Here is an 18,410-nt window from a genome sequence, read left to right as displayed (position 1 = left end):
GAGGTTACACATTCATAATACTCACCTTACTAAGGCCATCAAAAAGCACATTGAAGTGCGGCAGGACTGACCCACGTGCCACCTTGACGATGTTGTAAAGGGCCTCACAGGCATAATAACGCAATCGGCTGTCCGCATCGTTAAAGCAGGTCAAAACTGGCTCAATTAATTCTTTTAAATATAGCCCAGAATCCTGTAAAAGAATAAGAGATCAAAAGGGGTTAGGTGCTGGGTTTTCACTTTAATTCAATATTTAAGAAACAAATACAGGGTTAAATAGAAACACTTATTAAGTAACATTCTAAAAACCAATATTGCCATTGTAAAAGATGTTACCCATAAAATATTGCATCTTTTAACTGTGTACTCCCTCAGAGTATTACTGTGCGGAGCTACTTTAGCTAAGTTGCTTATTTTTTAACAATGTAAGAAATAGAATGGTTCATAAAGTGTGTTTCTAATCTTGGACGTTCATCAGTGCTACTGTGGCAGGCCTTGTTGTCTAATACATATCACTCATTTAGGTTGAGTGGGTGCATTGTAAATAAAGGAAATAACTGAACACATAGTTCAATAAGTGAATAACTAGAGTTATATTCCATAAGTTAAATGTAACGGAAATTTACTTTTTGATATTACATCAACTTTGGTTGAAGGAGCAGTGCTCGGGTAATTAAAATGGGTTATGAAGAAACTGAATCAAAAACAATGGTTTGACAAGTTAAAAAGGTTTGGCTGAGAAGTCTGTGAACAAAGTAGACTCATAATGTTTGTGACCAATCAACGATTGTTTCCTTACAGTTCACACACAGACATTTGGTTATTTTGACCCCTAATGTACCAGACAGAATAAAGAAGGTCACCTGTGTAGCAACTCTCCAGCAGTAAAGCAATCGGTTGGAGGCTGATATCCCATAGACATAATCCTTGAATGTCTGAGGGTAACAATTTTCTCATACAGTTAAGCAGGTGAGTTGCTCAAAAGAAGAATTTGAATACTGAAAAGATTTAGAGTCTTATGAGAAACAGGAGAAAAAGGTGAGTCAAAAGTCCCATGTAGCTTCAAAATGGTTGAATTGATCAAGTGGAGGACTTCTTTAAAGAATCCAGAAGTTGCTGAAAGAACAAATGAGCTATTCTAAAAAGGTATTTTGAAATAGAAACAGCTAAATACAATAAGATTATTTTTAAAAAAAGGAAAACCATTAAGGTTTTAATAAGCATAATACAAGATTGAAGTCAGCACAATATAAATAAAGGAAGTAAACAAAATTGTGCAATAGAAACCTACTACGGCTACCTCTTGTAAGAAAGTCAGCCTAGCTAAACAGAAGTGATGGAAAATGAACAGAAAATGGGTAAATTTTATTTGTTTTTTTTTTATCTGTAAAGCAAACAACACAGGATGTGTGAACAGTCAAGTTTTTAGAGGTTTCCTAAAGATTGGTAGGTTTGGTTAATTTCCTAAATGCCATGGTGTTTGGTTCCAAAGACATCAGGTAAAGTGAGAGAAGCTTCTGGCACCCCAGGAAGCCTTAAAGATTTAAGGTAAACTCAGTTTTTGGCTTTGGCTGAACAAGACGTTTGTGTGGAATGTACCAAGAGATCTTTTTTTAAGAGGGACAGAGCCTGTCTGAAAAGGAACTTTGTGAGCAATGCAAACTGCTCTCTTATTTATAGGGGGACAGTGTAATTATTTTGCCTAGAGACTGGTTCAAACTTCCTTATGTTCTTAAGGAGCCAGACTGCGGTGTTTTGCAGTCTCTGATGTTTTTTCTACAATGCCAGACTGTGACCTGGCATATAGAATATTGCAGTAGTCCAGTTTTGAATGAACCAAGGAGACAACTACAGTAGTCTGCAAGTCATAGGGCAGAAAAGGAAGAGTTTTCTTCACAGTTCTTAGAATGAAAAGAAAGGATGACGTTAGTTGACTTGTCTGATCGGCAAAGGAGACGTGAGGGTCGAAGATGACACCAAAATTTCTCACTCTTGACACTCGATTAGGTAGGGAGCCGAGAGACTGAGACCACCAGGAGGAATTTCCAAAAAGAAGCACCTCAGTCTTCTAAGAGTTAAGTTTTAGGCAGTGGGAGTTCATTCAGTTGACAACTGCGGACATCCAGTTCTTAAAGCGTAAGGCTACCTCTTCAATGTAATTGTTAAAAAATACTACAATTTGGGTGTCATCAGCGTAGGAGACAAAAAATGCAAACCTCTTCATCAGTTTCAAGAGAGAAGTTAAGTAAATTTTTAATAAGGTGGGACTCGATGAGGACCCTTGCGGAACGTGGCAGGGTAAAGAAAAAGGCTTGGAAGAGAAATCTCCCATAGAGATTGTTCCCTTCCATCAAGAAAGGAACATAACAGATTCAGAGCAGAGTCCTGAAGGCCTATCTTCATTAGTCAGTACTTGACGACCGATTGGCTCACCGTATCGAAGGCTCCGGATAGGTTTAATAAGTCCACTGCAGCTTTCCTGCCATTATCTAGAATTTCCCTAACCTCCTCAGTGACTGCTACCAAGGACATTTCTGTGATGCTGGCTTTCCGGAAACTGAACTGGGCAGCGTCCAAGATTTCATTCTGGTCATGATAGTTTTATAGAAGCGATTTTAAGGATGTTAGGATGTCTTTCCAGGATTTTTGCTAACAGCAGAAGCCGAGGGATCAGCCGGTAGTTCTTGTCTTCAAGAGGATTAAGGCTGTTTTTTTGAGTAAGGGGAGGATGGATGCTTTTTTCCACTCAGTGGGGAAAATGCAGTTTTTCAAGATATCATTCAACAGCGAGGCCAAGGGAGAGGCAATAGAGCTGGCTAATTTATGGAGCACCTTAGCGAGGCATGGGTCAGTTGGGGAACCGGATTTAGTGAGATTGTGAAGCTCAACCACTTGAACTGCTGAAAGAAGGAGAAAATCACCAAGGGTTGTGTGGCCAGGGTCTGAAGGGACAACTGCTACCTGAGGGAGGTCAATGCTGCTATGGATACTAAATTCTCTATACACCTCCTCGACTTTGTTCCTGAAAAATTCAGCCAGTGTGGGAGGTAGCATCTGAGCAGCCGGAGAGTTGAGAGCATTCGGATTGTTTGGAAGAGTTCTTTGTGTGAGTTTGTAGCACAGTAGATTTTTTTCTGTAAAATAACTTGTTTTTTCTATATTGATAAATTTTCTATATTTAAATAATTTATATTTTTATAGTATATTATTTTATTTCTTTTATAATATATATATATATATATTTTTTTTTTATTACATTTTTTCTTCAGGTGAATAGCTACTTTTCCTGCTGTCTGCATCTCCTTTTCATTCCTCTAAGCTTAGAGGAGAACCAAGGGGCCAAGGTGCGAGGTCTAATGGTTTTTTATCATTTTAATCAGGCCAGTTTGTTAGCTGCTTCATTCATCCAGTAAGATTAACTGGAGGCCACTAAATTTGAATCCTCAGAGAAGATGGCTGAGAGGGCTCGAGTATCCCTGACAGCTCTGTGCTGCTTATTTTGCTCCAGGGCCTAGCCCGTTTAACCTGTGGTGTCAATGATATCAATGGTTTATTTGTCTTAACGTTAAAACAGAAGCGCACTGCCATATGGTCAGAGCAGATGATTTAAAAACATCTTTCAGCTAAAGCCTAGGTGGTTAGGGAAAATATCATCCAGTGTATGGCCTGCAAGATGAGTCGGTGCGTTCACCAATTGTTTCAGGCCAAATCTCATCAAATTATCGCTAAGTGCTAATGTATTGTATTGTATTGTAATAGTATTTATATAGCGCTTACTACCCCTGACGAGGCGTTGAAGCGCTTTTCGGTGAGTAGCACGCTACTCTGGAACCCAACAAGAATTAGTGATGGATTAGTATCGGGAAATATGAGTACAGTTTTAGTATTATTATGAGTTAATTTGAGCCGCGGATATGAGAGTTTGTTAGTTAGACTGACTGGAGTAATGGAGGGGTGGAGGAGGAAAGAAATCCAAAAGTGTTAATTGGGAGTATATCCTTCATTTACTCAACCCAAAGGCTTGGGATGAGTAAAGGGGGATGGAGGAGGGACGAGTCTGTGGAAGGGTTAGGGAGAGCATAGTAGCAGGGTGAGATAAATGAGGGAGAATTTAGTAGGGTTGTGTGGGAGGTCATGGTAGTAGAGTGAGGTTTGGTGAGTTAGATGTGGAAGCAGAGGGAAGAGCTTAGGCAGAGTTATTTAAGAGATGAAAGTAGTAGAAAGGATTTGGGATGATTCAGAGTGGGAATGGAGGATAGTTTGATAGAGACATGACATATGATGATGGGTAGATAAGTGTGATAAGATGAGAGCAGGAATTCATAGATATCTAGTATAACAACCCACCCAGGAGCCATGCAATGACCCACGAACATGCCAAGCACAGAAACACACACATATATATATATATATATATATATACACACATACATACATACACACAATGAGTCTCTGTTATCTAGGTCCTCTAAATAAAAATGTAAATCCTGCAACACTGCACAATTTACAAAATGCACGCTGCCTTCCAAAAAGTCAGGGAGAGATTCTAAAAATGTGGATCTAGGCCCAGGGGGTCTTTAGAGCAAAAGCCTCTGAAGCGTGGTGCTGTAATCGGCTTAGCAACAGAAGGAGAGAGCTTCACGGCAGGCAATGAGTACAGGGTTAGACGTCATATTTAAATAACTTTTACAAATGATTGGCACAATGAAGAAGAACAACTTAAGAGCTGAGGAACATTTCAGCCAATGCTCATTGGACCTGTTACTAATTTATTAGAAAGCGTGAAAGACATATGCCTATAAAAACACACTACAATGTATTTAAAATAAAATGTATAACATATAAAAACAACCCATAATGAATAGAATTAACAACGGTTAAAACAAAGCAACCGGTTGCTATCACAATGTCCACTTAATGGACGCCTAATTCTAAGCCTGGAAAACCCTGCACAAAAGAGCAACACATTACATGATTTACTAGAAGTTTTAAAAATGACAGGCTTCCTTGTATTCAAAATTAGCAAATCGCTAATGTGTAAGAGAGACACAGCATTAAACCCACTGAGGTCAACAAGCGTCACATTCACTTTAGAGGTGCTCTACTTAAGGCCCTACCCAACATTGCGTTGATTATCGTCAACATTTTGTGGATTATCGTGGTTGAGGCCTGAAGGGGGAAAAAAAAACAGTTGGCATTTCATGATTTGCACACAAATTTAGAGTTCGTTTCTTCTTCGGCAAAGCCAAGGCCAAACTACTTTCAGAAAATGCCTGGAGACACCAGCCAGCTACTGAGGGAGCATTGACTCTGGAGGTAACTGAAAAAGCTTCTCACACCAAGATCCAACCCTAGGCCTTCAATACTAGCAATCAAGGGCAGTGGTAAAGCTTTCCTCAGACATTTCCTTTCCATTTTTACAAATTTAGTGGTACAATAAAAAATGAGAGCAGCGCAACAATGCAGAGCGATTCAGGTATTTTTTGCTTGTATGATTTAACAAGTAGTTTTGTGGAACAGCCACCATTGAGGAGATTAAACCTTCACCTATCACTCAAAGCCTGCGGAATTGGTGGTAGCGGTATCCAAGTAGAGACCGCTCTAGTGACTCTTGTTCAGGAAGCAGTTAGGATTACTCACACCCCTATGCCTATTGAACCTCCAGACTTGGGTAACAATTTTCTAAATGGTATGCATCCCACTGACGCCTTCCCTGTCCATTCACCCCTACTATACCCTCAAATTGAGTGGCTCCTTTTTAAATGTCCAAGGTGCTCCCATATTGTTACTATCTTGGAACACCACGGGCCTGAAGGGGAAAATTACGGACCCCGCGTGGCAAATGTTTATTAATTCTTTGGCTATTATCATCTCACAAGAAACATGGGTGTTTGATAAAATCTTTAGGTTGGGTTTTTCAAACTTTAATATTGAAGCTATGCCATCTATAGCTTGTTGCCCGTCCAGTGGCCTTATTGTATGGGTAAAAAATTAACCAGATTTAACTGTGAAGAGGTTAGATATCCATAGTAATGACATCTTGGGATTGAATCTTAGGGGTGGTGAGGGTTACAATGTTGACCTCTGTAAAGTCTACAATTGCTCTGTGCCCCATAACAAAAAATCCCATACACTACATCAACTCTCCCAGTTTCTTGCCAATAGGATAGATAGCCCCAGAATTGTAATTGCAGGTGACTTTAACGCCACCTTTGAGCCTTTGATTGGCTTGTCTTTCGTCTTTGGTTCAGAGGATGAGACCAGAGGCATCCACTCTTTGGAGAGCGAACCACTATATTCATGGTCAGTGGCTGCTACGTAGCTTCTGTCGATGCCATATGAGCATACAATGGTAGGGTTCCGTCTGATACTAAGTGCACCCACACATTTTCCAGTGCTCCTAAACAAAGTAGAATTGACTAATTCTTTTGAACCTTGATCTCTGGCATATAGCAGTTGACTTTGAAATTCTCATACACACTGATAATGATCATAATGCACCGTGGCTCACCCTGGGTGGTCATTTTTTGAGGCGCTCTGCATCACTGGTCGGCAACTGAAACAATCATAAATGTAACTAACAATAGGAAATTGATTATGTGGTCCAAGCTGTGCCTTGAAACAGGATCGTAACAGGCATTTATGAGGATTTCAACAATATGCTTAGACCATTCAGTGAACATCCTTGCAAAGTCTTTTTAATGCCAGACTATTACCCTGTCTTATTTGCAGCTTTGAAGCAACGTTGTACTAGGGCCCAAAATGGTAAAAATAAATCCTGCCCTCAGCCCCCAACATGGTATTTGAAGGACTGCCGTAAGGCAAAGGGCCAACTCATTGAAACTGTCATAAAGGGAGCTCATTATAAAATCCATGCTGCCCGTACAAACTACAAATGGATAATTACCAGCACTAAACAAAGCTGGGTAGATTCAAGCTGGCTAACGCTAGTTGAGGCTTCTTATAATAATGTTTGACAGTGTTTTTGACATATCTTTACACATGGTTGTCCTAGATCTAATAGCCCTACTGAAGTGACAATCCAACCACAGCAGTGGGTTGAACATTTCTCTGCAATCTATGCACAACCTAGTAAAGAGCTGGATGTTGCAGTGATTCAAAATGTAGTCCTGGAGATGGGTAATGTAACCACCCACTATGTTTTACTCTCCAAGAAAATCTACAAGCTATTAAGGCCATGCCCCCGAGGAAGGCCCCGGGACCAGATAAAATCCCTGGTGATCTTCACTCAGAACACCTCGTCTGGGGTCCTTGTATAAATAAGCTATCAAATGAGATACTGGCAGGTGGGGACAGTATGGATTTGTGGAAAAACGCAGAGATCATTCTGATCTATAAAAAGGGGGACACAGGAACCCCAAATAATTACCAGCTCATTAGCTTTGTAGATCACCTGCAGAAGGTTTTTTGCTGCCAGGTGTTGGGTAGACTCCAGGACTGGATGGATGCTGGATGGATGAAGCCTATATTTTATCGCCGTTACAGGAAGGGTTTCGCTTCAAGGTGAGCACACTAGACCAAATTTTCCGTCTTGATCTTATTGTGTCTAAATATCTTAAACTGACCTGAGATCACCTGTATTTGGCTTTGGTGGACATTAGGGCTGTCTGTAATTTTGTTCCGAGGTGGCTTCTATGGTCTACCTTAGCCACTATGGGCATGGATCAGAACATGTTGGACATACTCATTAGACTACATAAGAACACAACTGCACAAGTCGGGGGGGGACGAGTGGTAATCTAACTGACTTTGACCCCGTCCAGCGTGGGGTACGACAAGGGTGTGTACTTGTGCCAGCACTCTTCTCCCTGTATATAAATGACGTGGTTAAATTCCTAGGTGAGTGCACCCTTGACTCCACAAAACTTGTTGGTTGCTCTACACCTGCACTGCTCTTGGTAGATGATACTCTCCTCCTCCCTGAACTCCATCGGGGCTTCAGAATCTCTTTAATAAATTCTCTGAGTTTTGTGATATTTGAGGCCTCGAGGTGAATAGCACAAAAACTAAAGTTATGATGCTCAACCTGCAAAAAGCCTATAGAGGCAAATTGTTAATGAACGGGAAGCCCTTGCAAATAGTAGGGAACCTTGAGTATCTGGAGATTAAAACTTATAGGAGTAGAACCTGGAAAACACATACAGAAGAATGAGATTGTATTGTTACACTCTGTTTCAGCAGTCTCCAAAAGATACAAAGCAACTTCTCCCAAGTCTGTCTCTCTCCCAATAGAGGTGTACAGGGCAAAAGCCCAGGCTGCAGCGCTTTACGGAGCAGAAATATGGGGGGACTCAAATGTCAATGGTTTGATAACAAAGGAAAATCATTTTTTTGAAATTGATATTTAGCCTACTGCAGAGTACTCCTACATTGCCACAGGCCTTAAAAGGATGAATGACCTGGCTATGTTGAAACCCATTTTGTACTGGGTTAGTGTGTGGTCAACCCCACAGCTCAATCAGAGGTTGGCTCTGGGCGAAGTGTTGAGTCTCCGCAAAGTGCCATTGCTCCCTTGGCTCAGGTTTGTTAAATTCCATCTCAACGATCTGGGCCTGGGTGGGTATTGGAATAATCCTTCAACAATCGGGGTGGATGCTACGGGCTTAGTTAAAGCTACATTTTGGAAAAGAAATGTCACTGACTATCATTGTAAAGCTAAATCTGGGAGTTTGATGAAGGCTTTCTTAGTATGCAATACTGCTTCCACAAGAAAAAAGTATCTCGATCAGATTCAACGCCCCATAGCCCGCACACTGTATATAACATTCAGGTTGGGAACATTACTTATCAACAAATATATATATTTATAGCTGGAAATCCCACCAACTCACTTCAGCTGCCTGTGAGTTCTGTAATCAAGAAATGTAGGATGTTGAACAAGTATTATTTTTTGTCCCAAGTACAACAGGCCCAGGAGAAGTTGGCTAAAACCCCTATGTATTTTGATGGAAGTAAGATAATATTGGGAAGACTCCCACATTTTGCGATCTGACACAAGTCAGGCCCTGATTTTTGTAATCAGTCAATACCTATATGCTGTAGGGCTACTTAGGAAAAAGGCGGGAATGTTGCTACAATTTTCAGGCTCATTATTACAGGTTTCTTGCTCAAGTTCCACACACCACCCTATCTCTTGGGAAGTGAGGGGTGACTTGATATCCCTGGGAAATTGTGCCACTGACCTTATGGGAATACTATTGCTGCTTTGTCAAGGTTTCTTAAAATCTTTTTATCATTGTGAATTATGTTGTACTGTACACTGTTGTCTTGTGTCTTCATTCTTACCTTGTTGTGAACTGAAATTTGAAAAAATGTTACTTGTTCCATGTTCCTGTTTTAATCTCTCTTGTTTGGAAAAGAAACAATTTATCTTCCTTTTTTAAATTACACCAGGCACCTTATATCTTTTATATGTTAGCCTTTACATCGAGTTTCCTGGACCTTGTAATTAGCTTTAATTATCCGGAAGACTTAACAGTCCGGATCTTAGTCCAATTTTGGTCTTTCTTCTGGGTTTTATTCGTCTGGTTTTTGTCCTGGTTTTTGTCCTAGTAGAAAGATATCTTGGTGATAATAGCTGTATTAAGATTTTCTACCCAAAGTTATCTTAAATAAAATTGCTGTCATTTTAATTTTTGGTGACCGTTATGTTTATTATGGTTATTTAAAAAAAAAAAAAAAAAAAATTGTAATGTGTACATTTATGGTCCATGGACCGAAATAAAGTATGAATGAATAAAAAAATAATACTTTTTAGTTGTTAGTAATTACTAAGTGTGGTGGGAACAAATATTTGAAAACGGTCAAAACACATCCAGATACTAGATGATGACACTTCCACACATTATTGTTTGTGTGCATTAAAACTGTAAGTCTGTGATAATGTAATGGGCATTTCAATCGAAAATGTGTTGTCAGTAATGGCAGTACGCTACCACACCGTGCATAATCCGCCGTACTCCACTTGTCTCTACTTCACTCTATATCCCTCCACTCTATATCCCTCCACTCTATATCCCTCCACTCTATATCCCTCCACTCTGTGCGAGGCCACTCCTCTCCATTCTAAGACACTCCACTCTACAACACTTCATGTCACTCCACAACCCTCCATTCCACTCTACCTCAGAATACCCCACTCCAATATACCCCACTCTAACCTACTCCACTCCATCCAACTCCACGCAAATCTACCCCACTCCAATCTACCACAATCTACTATAATCCACCCAACTCCAATCTATCCTAATCCACCCCTCTACTCTAATCTACCCCACTCCACTCCAATGTACTCCACTACAATCTAGTATACTCTGTTCCAATACAATGGACCCCACTCTGATCCAATATACCCCACACCAATCTAACCTACTTTAACCTAACCCACTGCACACCAATCAACCCAACTCCAATCTACCACAATCTACCTCACTCCAATCTCCCACAATCTATCCCACTCCACTCTACCATAATATAACCCACTGCAAACCACACAATCTACTACCCTCTACCCCACTCCACTATACCCTAATGTACCCTACTCCACCCCATTCTCCCAAAATCTACCCCTCTCCAATCTACCCCACTCAAGACCAAAGCACCACACTCCCCCTCAAGCTACCCAATATATCCCAGTCTACACCTATCAAGCCTAGTCCATCCCACTCCAATCTACCCCACTCCAATCCACCATAGTCTAAACCATTCCAATCTACTTCCATCCACTCCAGTCCAATCCAATCTACCTCAGTCTACTTCACTACACTCTACCCCACTCCAAGCATCCCCACTCCACCCAATCAATCCCACTCCGCCCCAACATACTTCATTCCAATCTACCCTACTCCACTCCATCTACCCCAATGTTTACTACTCTACCCCACTCCAATGTACTCCACTCCAATCTATCGCACTGTATCATAATCTACCCCACTCCAATTTCCCCAACTCCACTCCAATTTACACCACTCCTCCTAAATCTACCCTAATCTTATCTACCCCAACCCATCCTACTTCAATCTACCACCTCAATCCACCCCACTCCACTACAATCTACCCAAATCTACCCCACTGTACACCAACCCACTCTACTCTGCCCTAATGTAGCCCTATGCCACCCCAATTTACCCCACTATACCCTAATCTTTCCCACTCACTCTACCCCAATCTATACCACTCCACCCCATGCCACTAATTTTAAGCCATGTTAGTAGTATTTATACTCGAGCTTTAAGTGTTGAGCAGAACATTTAGACAGCAATAGGGGGATGGACGGTCCCTCCCAACTCTAAATGTGCTATGGTGCGTTCAGGATAGTGTGATGTTGCCAAAAAAGGCAGGGCAGACATACTAGGGGAGAGCAGTAGGGTGACCTCAGTTCTAATATGGAAGAGGTGCAGATAGTTTTAGATGCCTGGTTTTATGCGTGCTGTCAGAGCAGTGTGAAGGCTCAAGTCCTGGATGAAGTGAGGCCCTTTATGAGAGCAGTGTGTAGGCCTAAGCACTGGGCGAGCTCAGGTGTGCTGGTAAAGCAATGTGATAACGTTTCATCCCTATATGAGTTAAGGTGCACAACCAAACAAGTACTATATACCCTTTGATGCATTCACTACAATAACAGCAATTAGTGCTATGGTGTGGTCTGTCCCCATCACAGCCCTGATTGACATGATGGGTACTTTTAAAGTGGTACAGTGATCAGTGCATGAATAAAGACAGACAGGCAGAGCAGTTTGTGGGAACAGCTCAGGATGGGGTGACGTGAGGTTTGCTGACAGAGTTTATGTCGAGTGTAGAACAAGGACAAAACTGACAACATATCTGTTCTAGATGACTTAATTGGTCACAAACGGACGGATTTGTAAAATATGTTAGGGGCTTAAGGAACCTGTTACAGAGAACTTTGTGTTCCCAGCGTGTCAGTTCAAGCCACTAACATACGTGCAATACCTCTAGTGGTTAAGGCACTTACTGGTGAGATCTGTGTGCAGGACAGCCACATTTTTGACTCATAAAATTGCAAACCTGAGTGTAACGGTTGAAAATATTTAATACTGAAAGATATAGAGCAGCCTTTCTGATTTACAGGTGGAATCTCAATTCTTGCAGGTTTTTTAATGTTACAAGACTACACCTTCTGAATTGCTTTATAAACTGTACACAAAATTCTTTATCAAAAATAGCTTTAAAAAGCGCGATTTGTCCCTTTTTTTTTCAACAATTTTCTTGGGGGGGGTGGGGGGGGTAAATTCTCCCTCAGTCGCTATATATATATATATATATATATATATATATATATATATATATATATATATATATATATATATATGCTTGTTAACTAAACCTTGCCACTAAATTTTATGTCCTTCCATATTCAGAAGTCACCGTCTGCAAGTTAACTTTACTCAAGGAAGTACCGTTGGTTAGTTTGTTGTACAAGCTTTTAAATAAAACAACGCTACAAAATATTTTTGGGTGAGCTTGAAAGTACTAAAAAAAATGTAAGAGATTTCTGGACCAGAAATCTGTGGAGGACCATCGATTAACTAAATTAAAAAAAAACAATCTAATCCTATTTAACGAGGGAGTTTTTCTCCATGAATAATTTCAGGACTGGAAAGCCAAAACCAGCCACTTAGCCTCCAAAGGCTGACCACAACAGAGAAAAATCTGTTGTGGCTACTATACCAGGATGCGGGGTTTGTTCTGCAATCTTGAAAAATAAAAGTGAAGGAGCTAAAAGCAGTAGCATTCCCTGACCCCCTGGCTCAGGTGGGGGGGCCCTCACCCTTAGGTTAAAATATATTTTTTTTAAATGTAACCGAAGGTTATGGGGACATTATAGTAAGGCTCACATTTTAAACATACAAAAACCATAGAAATTCACCTGTTAGAGTTTTGTCATGTGACTATAACTCGTGCCCCAAGGTAACTATAACTCACGCCATCGCCATGCACAGTTTTTTCATCAAAAACTTTAATGCAAATATTACATTGATATTATCAATGATGTTATCAAATATGTCATGAGTGCCGTAATTTGTGGGGTAATTAGCAGTGCATGGCGAGGGCGCAAGTTATAGTTACCATACAGCATGTGTTATGGTTACTTGAAATAACTCCAATCATAACAGCTGAGTTTTTATGTGCGTCATATCTGAACCTAACTGGAACATCCCTATAACCTTTGGTTTTTTTAGGTGAATTTCTATGTTTTTTTTTTTTTATATTTCCTAACTATAATGTCATGTAACATTTGTTTTTGTTCAGTAAATTTCTATGTTTTTTAACGTAAAGCAGTTTTTATTACTATACATTAATTCAACCCCTGCGGTGTACTGCCTTTGCTGTGTGCATAAATAGGCCTATCTGCCCCCGGGGGTGGGGAAGGGGGGCAGAAATGGCCAACAGTAATGTGCCCCCATGGGGAAGGACCATTGCCCAAGGGGCCGCTCCCCCTTAAACAAAACACACACACAATGATCCCTGGTGCCTCAGTGGTTTCAGCCCCCTTTGGGGGAAGATGGGCCAAAAGAATTAGGCCGATCTGCTTCCTAGGGGGGAAGTCATGGCCATCAGTAATGAGCCCCCATGTGGAAGCACCCTTGCCTAACGGGCCACTCCCCCTTAAACAAAACACACACACAATGATCCCTGGTGAGTCAGTGGTTTCTGCCCCCAAGGGGCAGATGGGTCTAAAAGGAATAGGCCAATCTGCTTCCGGGGGGGGGGGGGGCATTGGTTAAGTCATGCCATCAGTAATTTGCCTCCATGGGGAGCAACCCATGCCCAAGGAGTCACCCCCACAAACAAAACATACACACACCACAATCCTTGGTGCCTAAGTGATTTCTGCCCCTCTTGGGGGGAGATGCGCCCAATAAAAAAAGGTTGATCTGCCCCAAGGGGGACAGAAATGGCCTAAAGTAATATGCCTCTATGGGGACAGCGCTTGCCTAAGGGAAAGCTTCCCCTGGTGTCTAATGGTTTCTGCCCCCTTTGGAGGCAAGTTGGCCTAATAGAAATAGGCCGATCTGCCCCAAAAGAGGGGGGGGGAGAAATGGCCTAAAATATTATGCCCTCCAGGGGAGCAACTCTTGCCTAAGGGGCCTCTCCCCTTAGGTAAATAAATAAAAATAATAATCCCTGGTTTCTAGCAGCTTCTGTCCCACTTGGGGGCAGATGGGCCTAATTAAAATAGGCCGGCAGAAATGGCCTAAGTTATAATGCCCTCCCTGGGGAGGGACCCTTGCCTAGGGGGCTGCTCCTTTTATGTGAAAATGTAAAAAAATGAAAAAAATGAAAACTCCCTGGTGTCTAGTGGGCATTCACTATACGATCGTGCTGCAGGAATGCTCAGAGAGACATGAAGGAAAGGAAAAGCCTTCTCTTTCCTTCCATGCCTCCCTGACCTCCCCCTTTCCCCTTCCAGAGGAGAAACTAATCAGTTTCTCCTCGGGACGGGCTGGAAGCATGGTATCCAGCACGTCAGGGGAGACCTCTGATGAAGTCAGCCTGCAATGTCATCATTTGTCATGGGGGGTTTGGTGGCCCACAGAGGAAGCGCCAGCACTCCCCCCTCACGAGTTACTGCCAGGACGTAACGGTTACGTGCTGTGCCACCGGACATAATAGTTACGTCAGTGGCAAAGAAGAGGTTAAAGCTCTTTAGGTATTAAGTCGCAAACCTATTGAGCAGACCTTCATTTTTATTGCTCTCCTTACAGACAGCGTTTAAACATCTGTTGCTGAAGACCTAGTGTGGACTATACTAATATTTAGAGTGTGGGCTTTGGGCAGCCCATTGCTTACCACTGGCTGTCTTTCCTGTAGCTCTAATGTGCATTCTTCTTACTGAAGAATTTTTCTTCCAAATTTTGAGGTCATCTTGTCCCTAGAGTGTAGCTTCTTTACCATCCTTTTGACGATGACTTGTATACGTCCACTGCTCACATTCAGAGAACTACTTTTTTTTTTGTAACACTATGTGAGTGCATGTTTTCTTGCTCGCTCCTTTGACGGCTGCTTCCTGGCAGAAGTCCCAGTCCCCTGAACTCTGCATGGGGTGACCCTTCCCCCTTGCCCAGTTTGTCTGTTCCTTCCTCCCCAACCCATTCGTTTAAAAAAAATCTTTTTTCATTAATGTTCCTCTACTCTCTAACTACCTCATTGCTCTTTCACCTACAATGCTCATTTCAAATGACTCCATCCCTCTTCGCTGCAGGAGCTAGCCCAATTACTACCTTGTTCTTTAAAAATAAATGCATATATATCCGTGAAACGGGGCCAAGAAAAAGGAGGGTCCCAAAATGCAATTTTGCCATCCAATTTCCATAGGGATTTTTTTAACAGCACTACAGCTATAACAGCTTATCAGAACTTCACCAAATTTGGCAGAAAGCTGTGCCCAACTCCATGCCTGGGTATGGTATCCCACTATGACAAATGTGTGCACTTGCCTAATGACGCATGTATTTGCGCCACTGCACTTTTTTAGGTCTTGTCCCCAGACAACTTTTAGTTATCTATTGTCGAAGAACTATTGTGGACAAAAAAATACTTACAGTAGGCTGTGTGCAAGCCCTAAGCTTACCATTAGTTGGCTTTTTTGGAAATCTCAGTTGCATGCTTCTTATTCAATAGCTCTCCTCCCTCAGCTTGTGCTGGCCTTTAAAATCTTTTGATCAGATCATTTCTTTCAGCCCACTGATCAAATAAAAGGAATTACTTTTTGGGTCGAGCCTACTAGACACAGCATGCTTTGCCTGTTTCAAGGCATATTGTGACTTAACAAGAACATGGAGGGGCTTGGAGCCACTGCTTATCATTGATTGGCTTTCCTTGTCACTCTCATTTGACTAATTTTTATTGGGGTCCCAGATTGTCAAACTTGTGTTTGTCCCTCCCATACAATACTGCCTCTTTACAGTCTTTGATTGGCTGGCATCTCTACTTACAATGCTTACATTTCAAGCACTACTTTTTTTTCCTTTTGTGTAAAGCACTCCATTAGCATGTGTGTTTTCTATTTGCCTCCCTTGTGTATGTTCAACCTGCACACCAAGTTCTCTATTGCTCGACTGCTTCTCCCTGCCATTCCCTCTTTAGCGTCCCCATTGCTTCTCCCTATTAATTCCCACCCACCTGTGCCCTCTGTGTTGCTTTCTATCCTGCCCTCCCCCTCCTGTTGCTTTGTGCCCCCTCCAGCCTGTTGCATTCAAGTACCATCCTTTATTCTTCAGTGTTCCTTCTCACCATTGCACATCTTGTTTCACTGTTTGCCCCTTACCGTGCCCGATATTGCTTCCACTCCACCTGCCTAACTCAGATCAGTAACTAAAAAGAAAAAAAGCACCAGCATCATTTTGCAGGTGTTAAAAGCTTTTGCTTCAGAAACAAAACAAAATAGCCATGCTGCACAGCACTGCGGATGCGGTGCATTGTGGGTAATAACTACTGCTAAAGTCAATAGCCACAAAGGCACGCCCTGTTGCCTTTGCCAATGCTTGTTTATTTTTCTTTCAGCATTCCCTGAAAGTACATATGTTTTCTTGCTCTCTCCCTTGTGTACTTTTTCCCCTCAAATACCTGTCCCGTCTGGAGCACTCTGAGTGCATAGAGAGCTGTGCCTGTGTGAGTGCAGAGATCTGTGCCTGCGAGCCTGGGGAGTGTAGGTAGAGATGTGCCTGTCTGGATGCCGGGTGTTATGCCTTTGTGAGTGCAGAAATAGCTGTTCCTGTCTTTATGAATGTATGAGTAAAGGAAGGGTGGTGCCTGTGTGAGTGCAGCAGGATCTGAGCCCATGTGAGTGAATGGTGAGCTGAGCTAATAGGTATGCAGGGTTAACAGCACCTTATGTTATGAGTACAGGGTGAGCGGTGCCTGTGCAAGTGAACAATAAGCTGTGGATGTTTGCTTAAGATGAGTTGCGTGACAGTAAGGTGAGTCTTTGCGAGTGCAGAGTGAGAAGTGACCCGTGTGAGTGGAGGGCGAGTGGTGTGTCAGTGAGCACAGAGGTTCCACGATAAACCCAGATCACTTGGCATTGCCAGCAGTTGCAGCTCGCTGGGGTAATAGGGTGTGGGGTGGCGCACGCACGGGGGGGGGGTATTTGAGGAATTGTAATAAAAAATTTTAAAAAACTTAACACGCTCCTTGCCGTGCCGCCGCTACTCCTCCGTCTCCTCAGCAGTAGGCAGGCAGAGGCTCCCAGCCTGCCCTGCGGCCAATCCTGATGCTGCTCAGAGTAGCGTTACGATTGGCTGGGAGCACCCAGCCAGGGCACTCCCAGGCAGACTGGGAATCTGTGCCTGCTCTCTCCAGACAAGCCACACAGTGGCAGGCTGGAGAAAGCCTACAGCACGTGTGTTTGACTGGTCTGAAACGGCCGGCCAAACATACATGCGCAATGAGGGAGGGGGTGGGGGGGGGGGGGGTGCCTGCTGTGCACTCCCCATCAGTGCTTGTTGCAGCTTGTGGCCCTGCCCTTTTTTACTAAAAAAACAACAGTAAGCGTAGTTAGTAAAAGGTTTGCAGCTACTGCTGCTGGGGGGGTTGGGGGCAGGGGGGGGGAGCCGCCACTGATTGCCAATGCTTTTGTGGTTTTCACAAGTGAGGTATGAGCAGAAGCTGGCCTTGGTGCCTCGAGTGTAAACAAGTCTGATGTTCTAACAACGACTTCCGCTGTGACTAAAGCTTCATACATACTTGACAGGTGGGCTGCATGTGAGGAAAGCTTTCAGTCTTTCAGTTACTGCTCAATATTGGAATTGACATAAAGTTGGTGCTAGGTGTTGCATTTCGTAGAAAACACAGGCCACGGCTGCATCCAAAGTACTGCCAACTGAAGGAGTTAACCAGTCCGAGAAAAATAATAGTTGTAGGATCTGAGGAGGAAAACGCAGAGGGAAGTAACAATGCAGGGCATACCGGCATATCGGGTTACAATATTCCCAAATAATACTTTGTAAAATGAAAAAATATATCTTCTACACTCTCTCTCGATCCTATAAGTTTTAGTACCAACATATCAAAGATTCAGTTTACAAACTTTATTTAGTGACATATTTTAAAAAATTACTGCTGCATTGGCCGGGAATCGAACCCGGGCCTCCCGCGTGGCAGGCGAGAATTCTACCACTGAACCACCAATGCTCCAGCTGACAACGTGGCTCATTCAACACTTCTTGAGAAGCCCCACAGTTGGAAAAGGCTCCTCCTTGCTTTGTATTGCATTTGTTAGGAAGGGATAGACAAAACGTAAACGCTGCAAAATGACCAGCAGGAGGTGCTCAGTGTCAAACACATACACAGAATTCTTTAAGGGCTTCAGCTGCCCCTGGTTTGAGATACAGAGACGGCGACTCAGCTGTTTTCTGCGGTACCGTCCT

At 42.5% G+C, this 18,410-nt stretch overlaps 1 protein-coding gene and 1 non-coding gene across 2 annotated transcripts in view; both read right to left on the bottom strand.

Moving 5' to 3' along the window:
- VAC14 (VAC14 component of PIKFYVE complex) overlaps positions 1-18,410 on the bottom strand; it is a 1,245,171-nt gene that overhangs the window by 1,095,778 nt on the left and 130,983 nt on the right. Inside the window, exon 4 of the mRNA XM_069217475.1 lies at positions 26-193. Within this exon, the coding sequence (XP_069073576.1) occupies positions 26-193 (168 nt within the window). The remainder of the gene's footprint in view (positions 1-25; positions 194-18,410) is intronic.
- Positions 18,104-18,174, bottom strand: TRNAG-GCC (transfer RNA glycine (anticodon GCC)). The gene has a single exon. It is a non-coding gene; the product is annotated as a tRNA-Gly (tRNA).

This window comes from Pleurodeles waltl, chromosome 12, assembly GCF_031143425.1.
Source record: "Pleurodeles waltl isolate 20211129_DDA chromosome 12, aPleWal1.hap1.20221129, whole genome shotgun sequence".
In the NCBI taxonomy this organism is placed as follows: domain Eukaryota; kingdom Metazoa; phylum Chordata; class Amphibia; order Caudata; family Salamandridae; genus Pleurodeles; species Pleurodeles waltl.
This window is presented reverse-complemented; position numbering and strand designations above follow the sequence as displayed.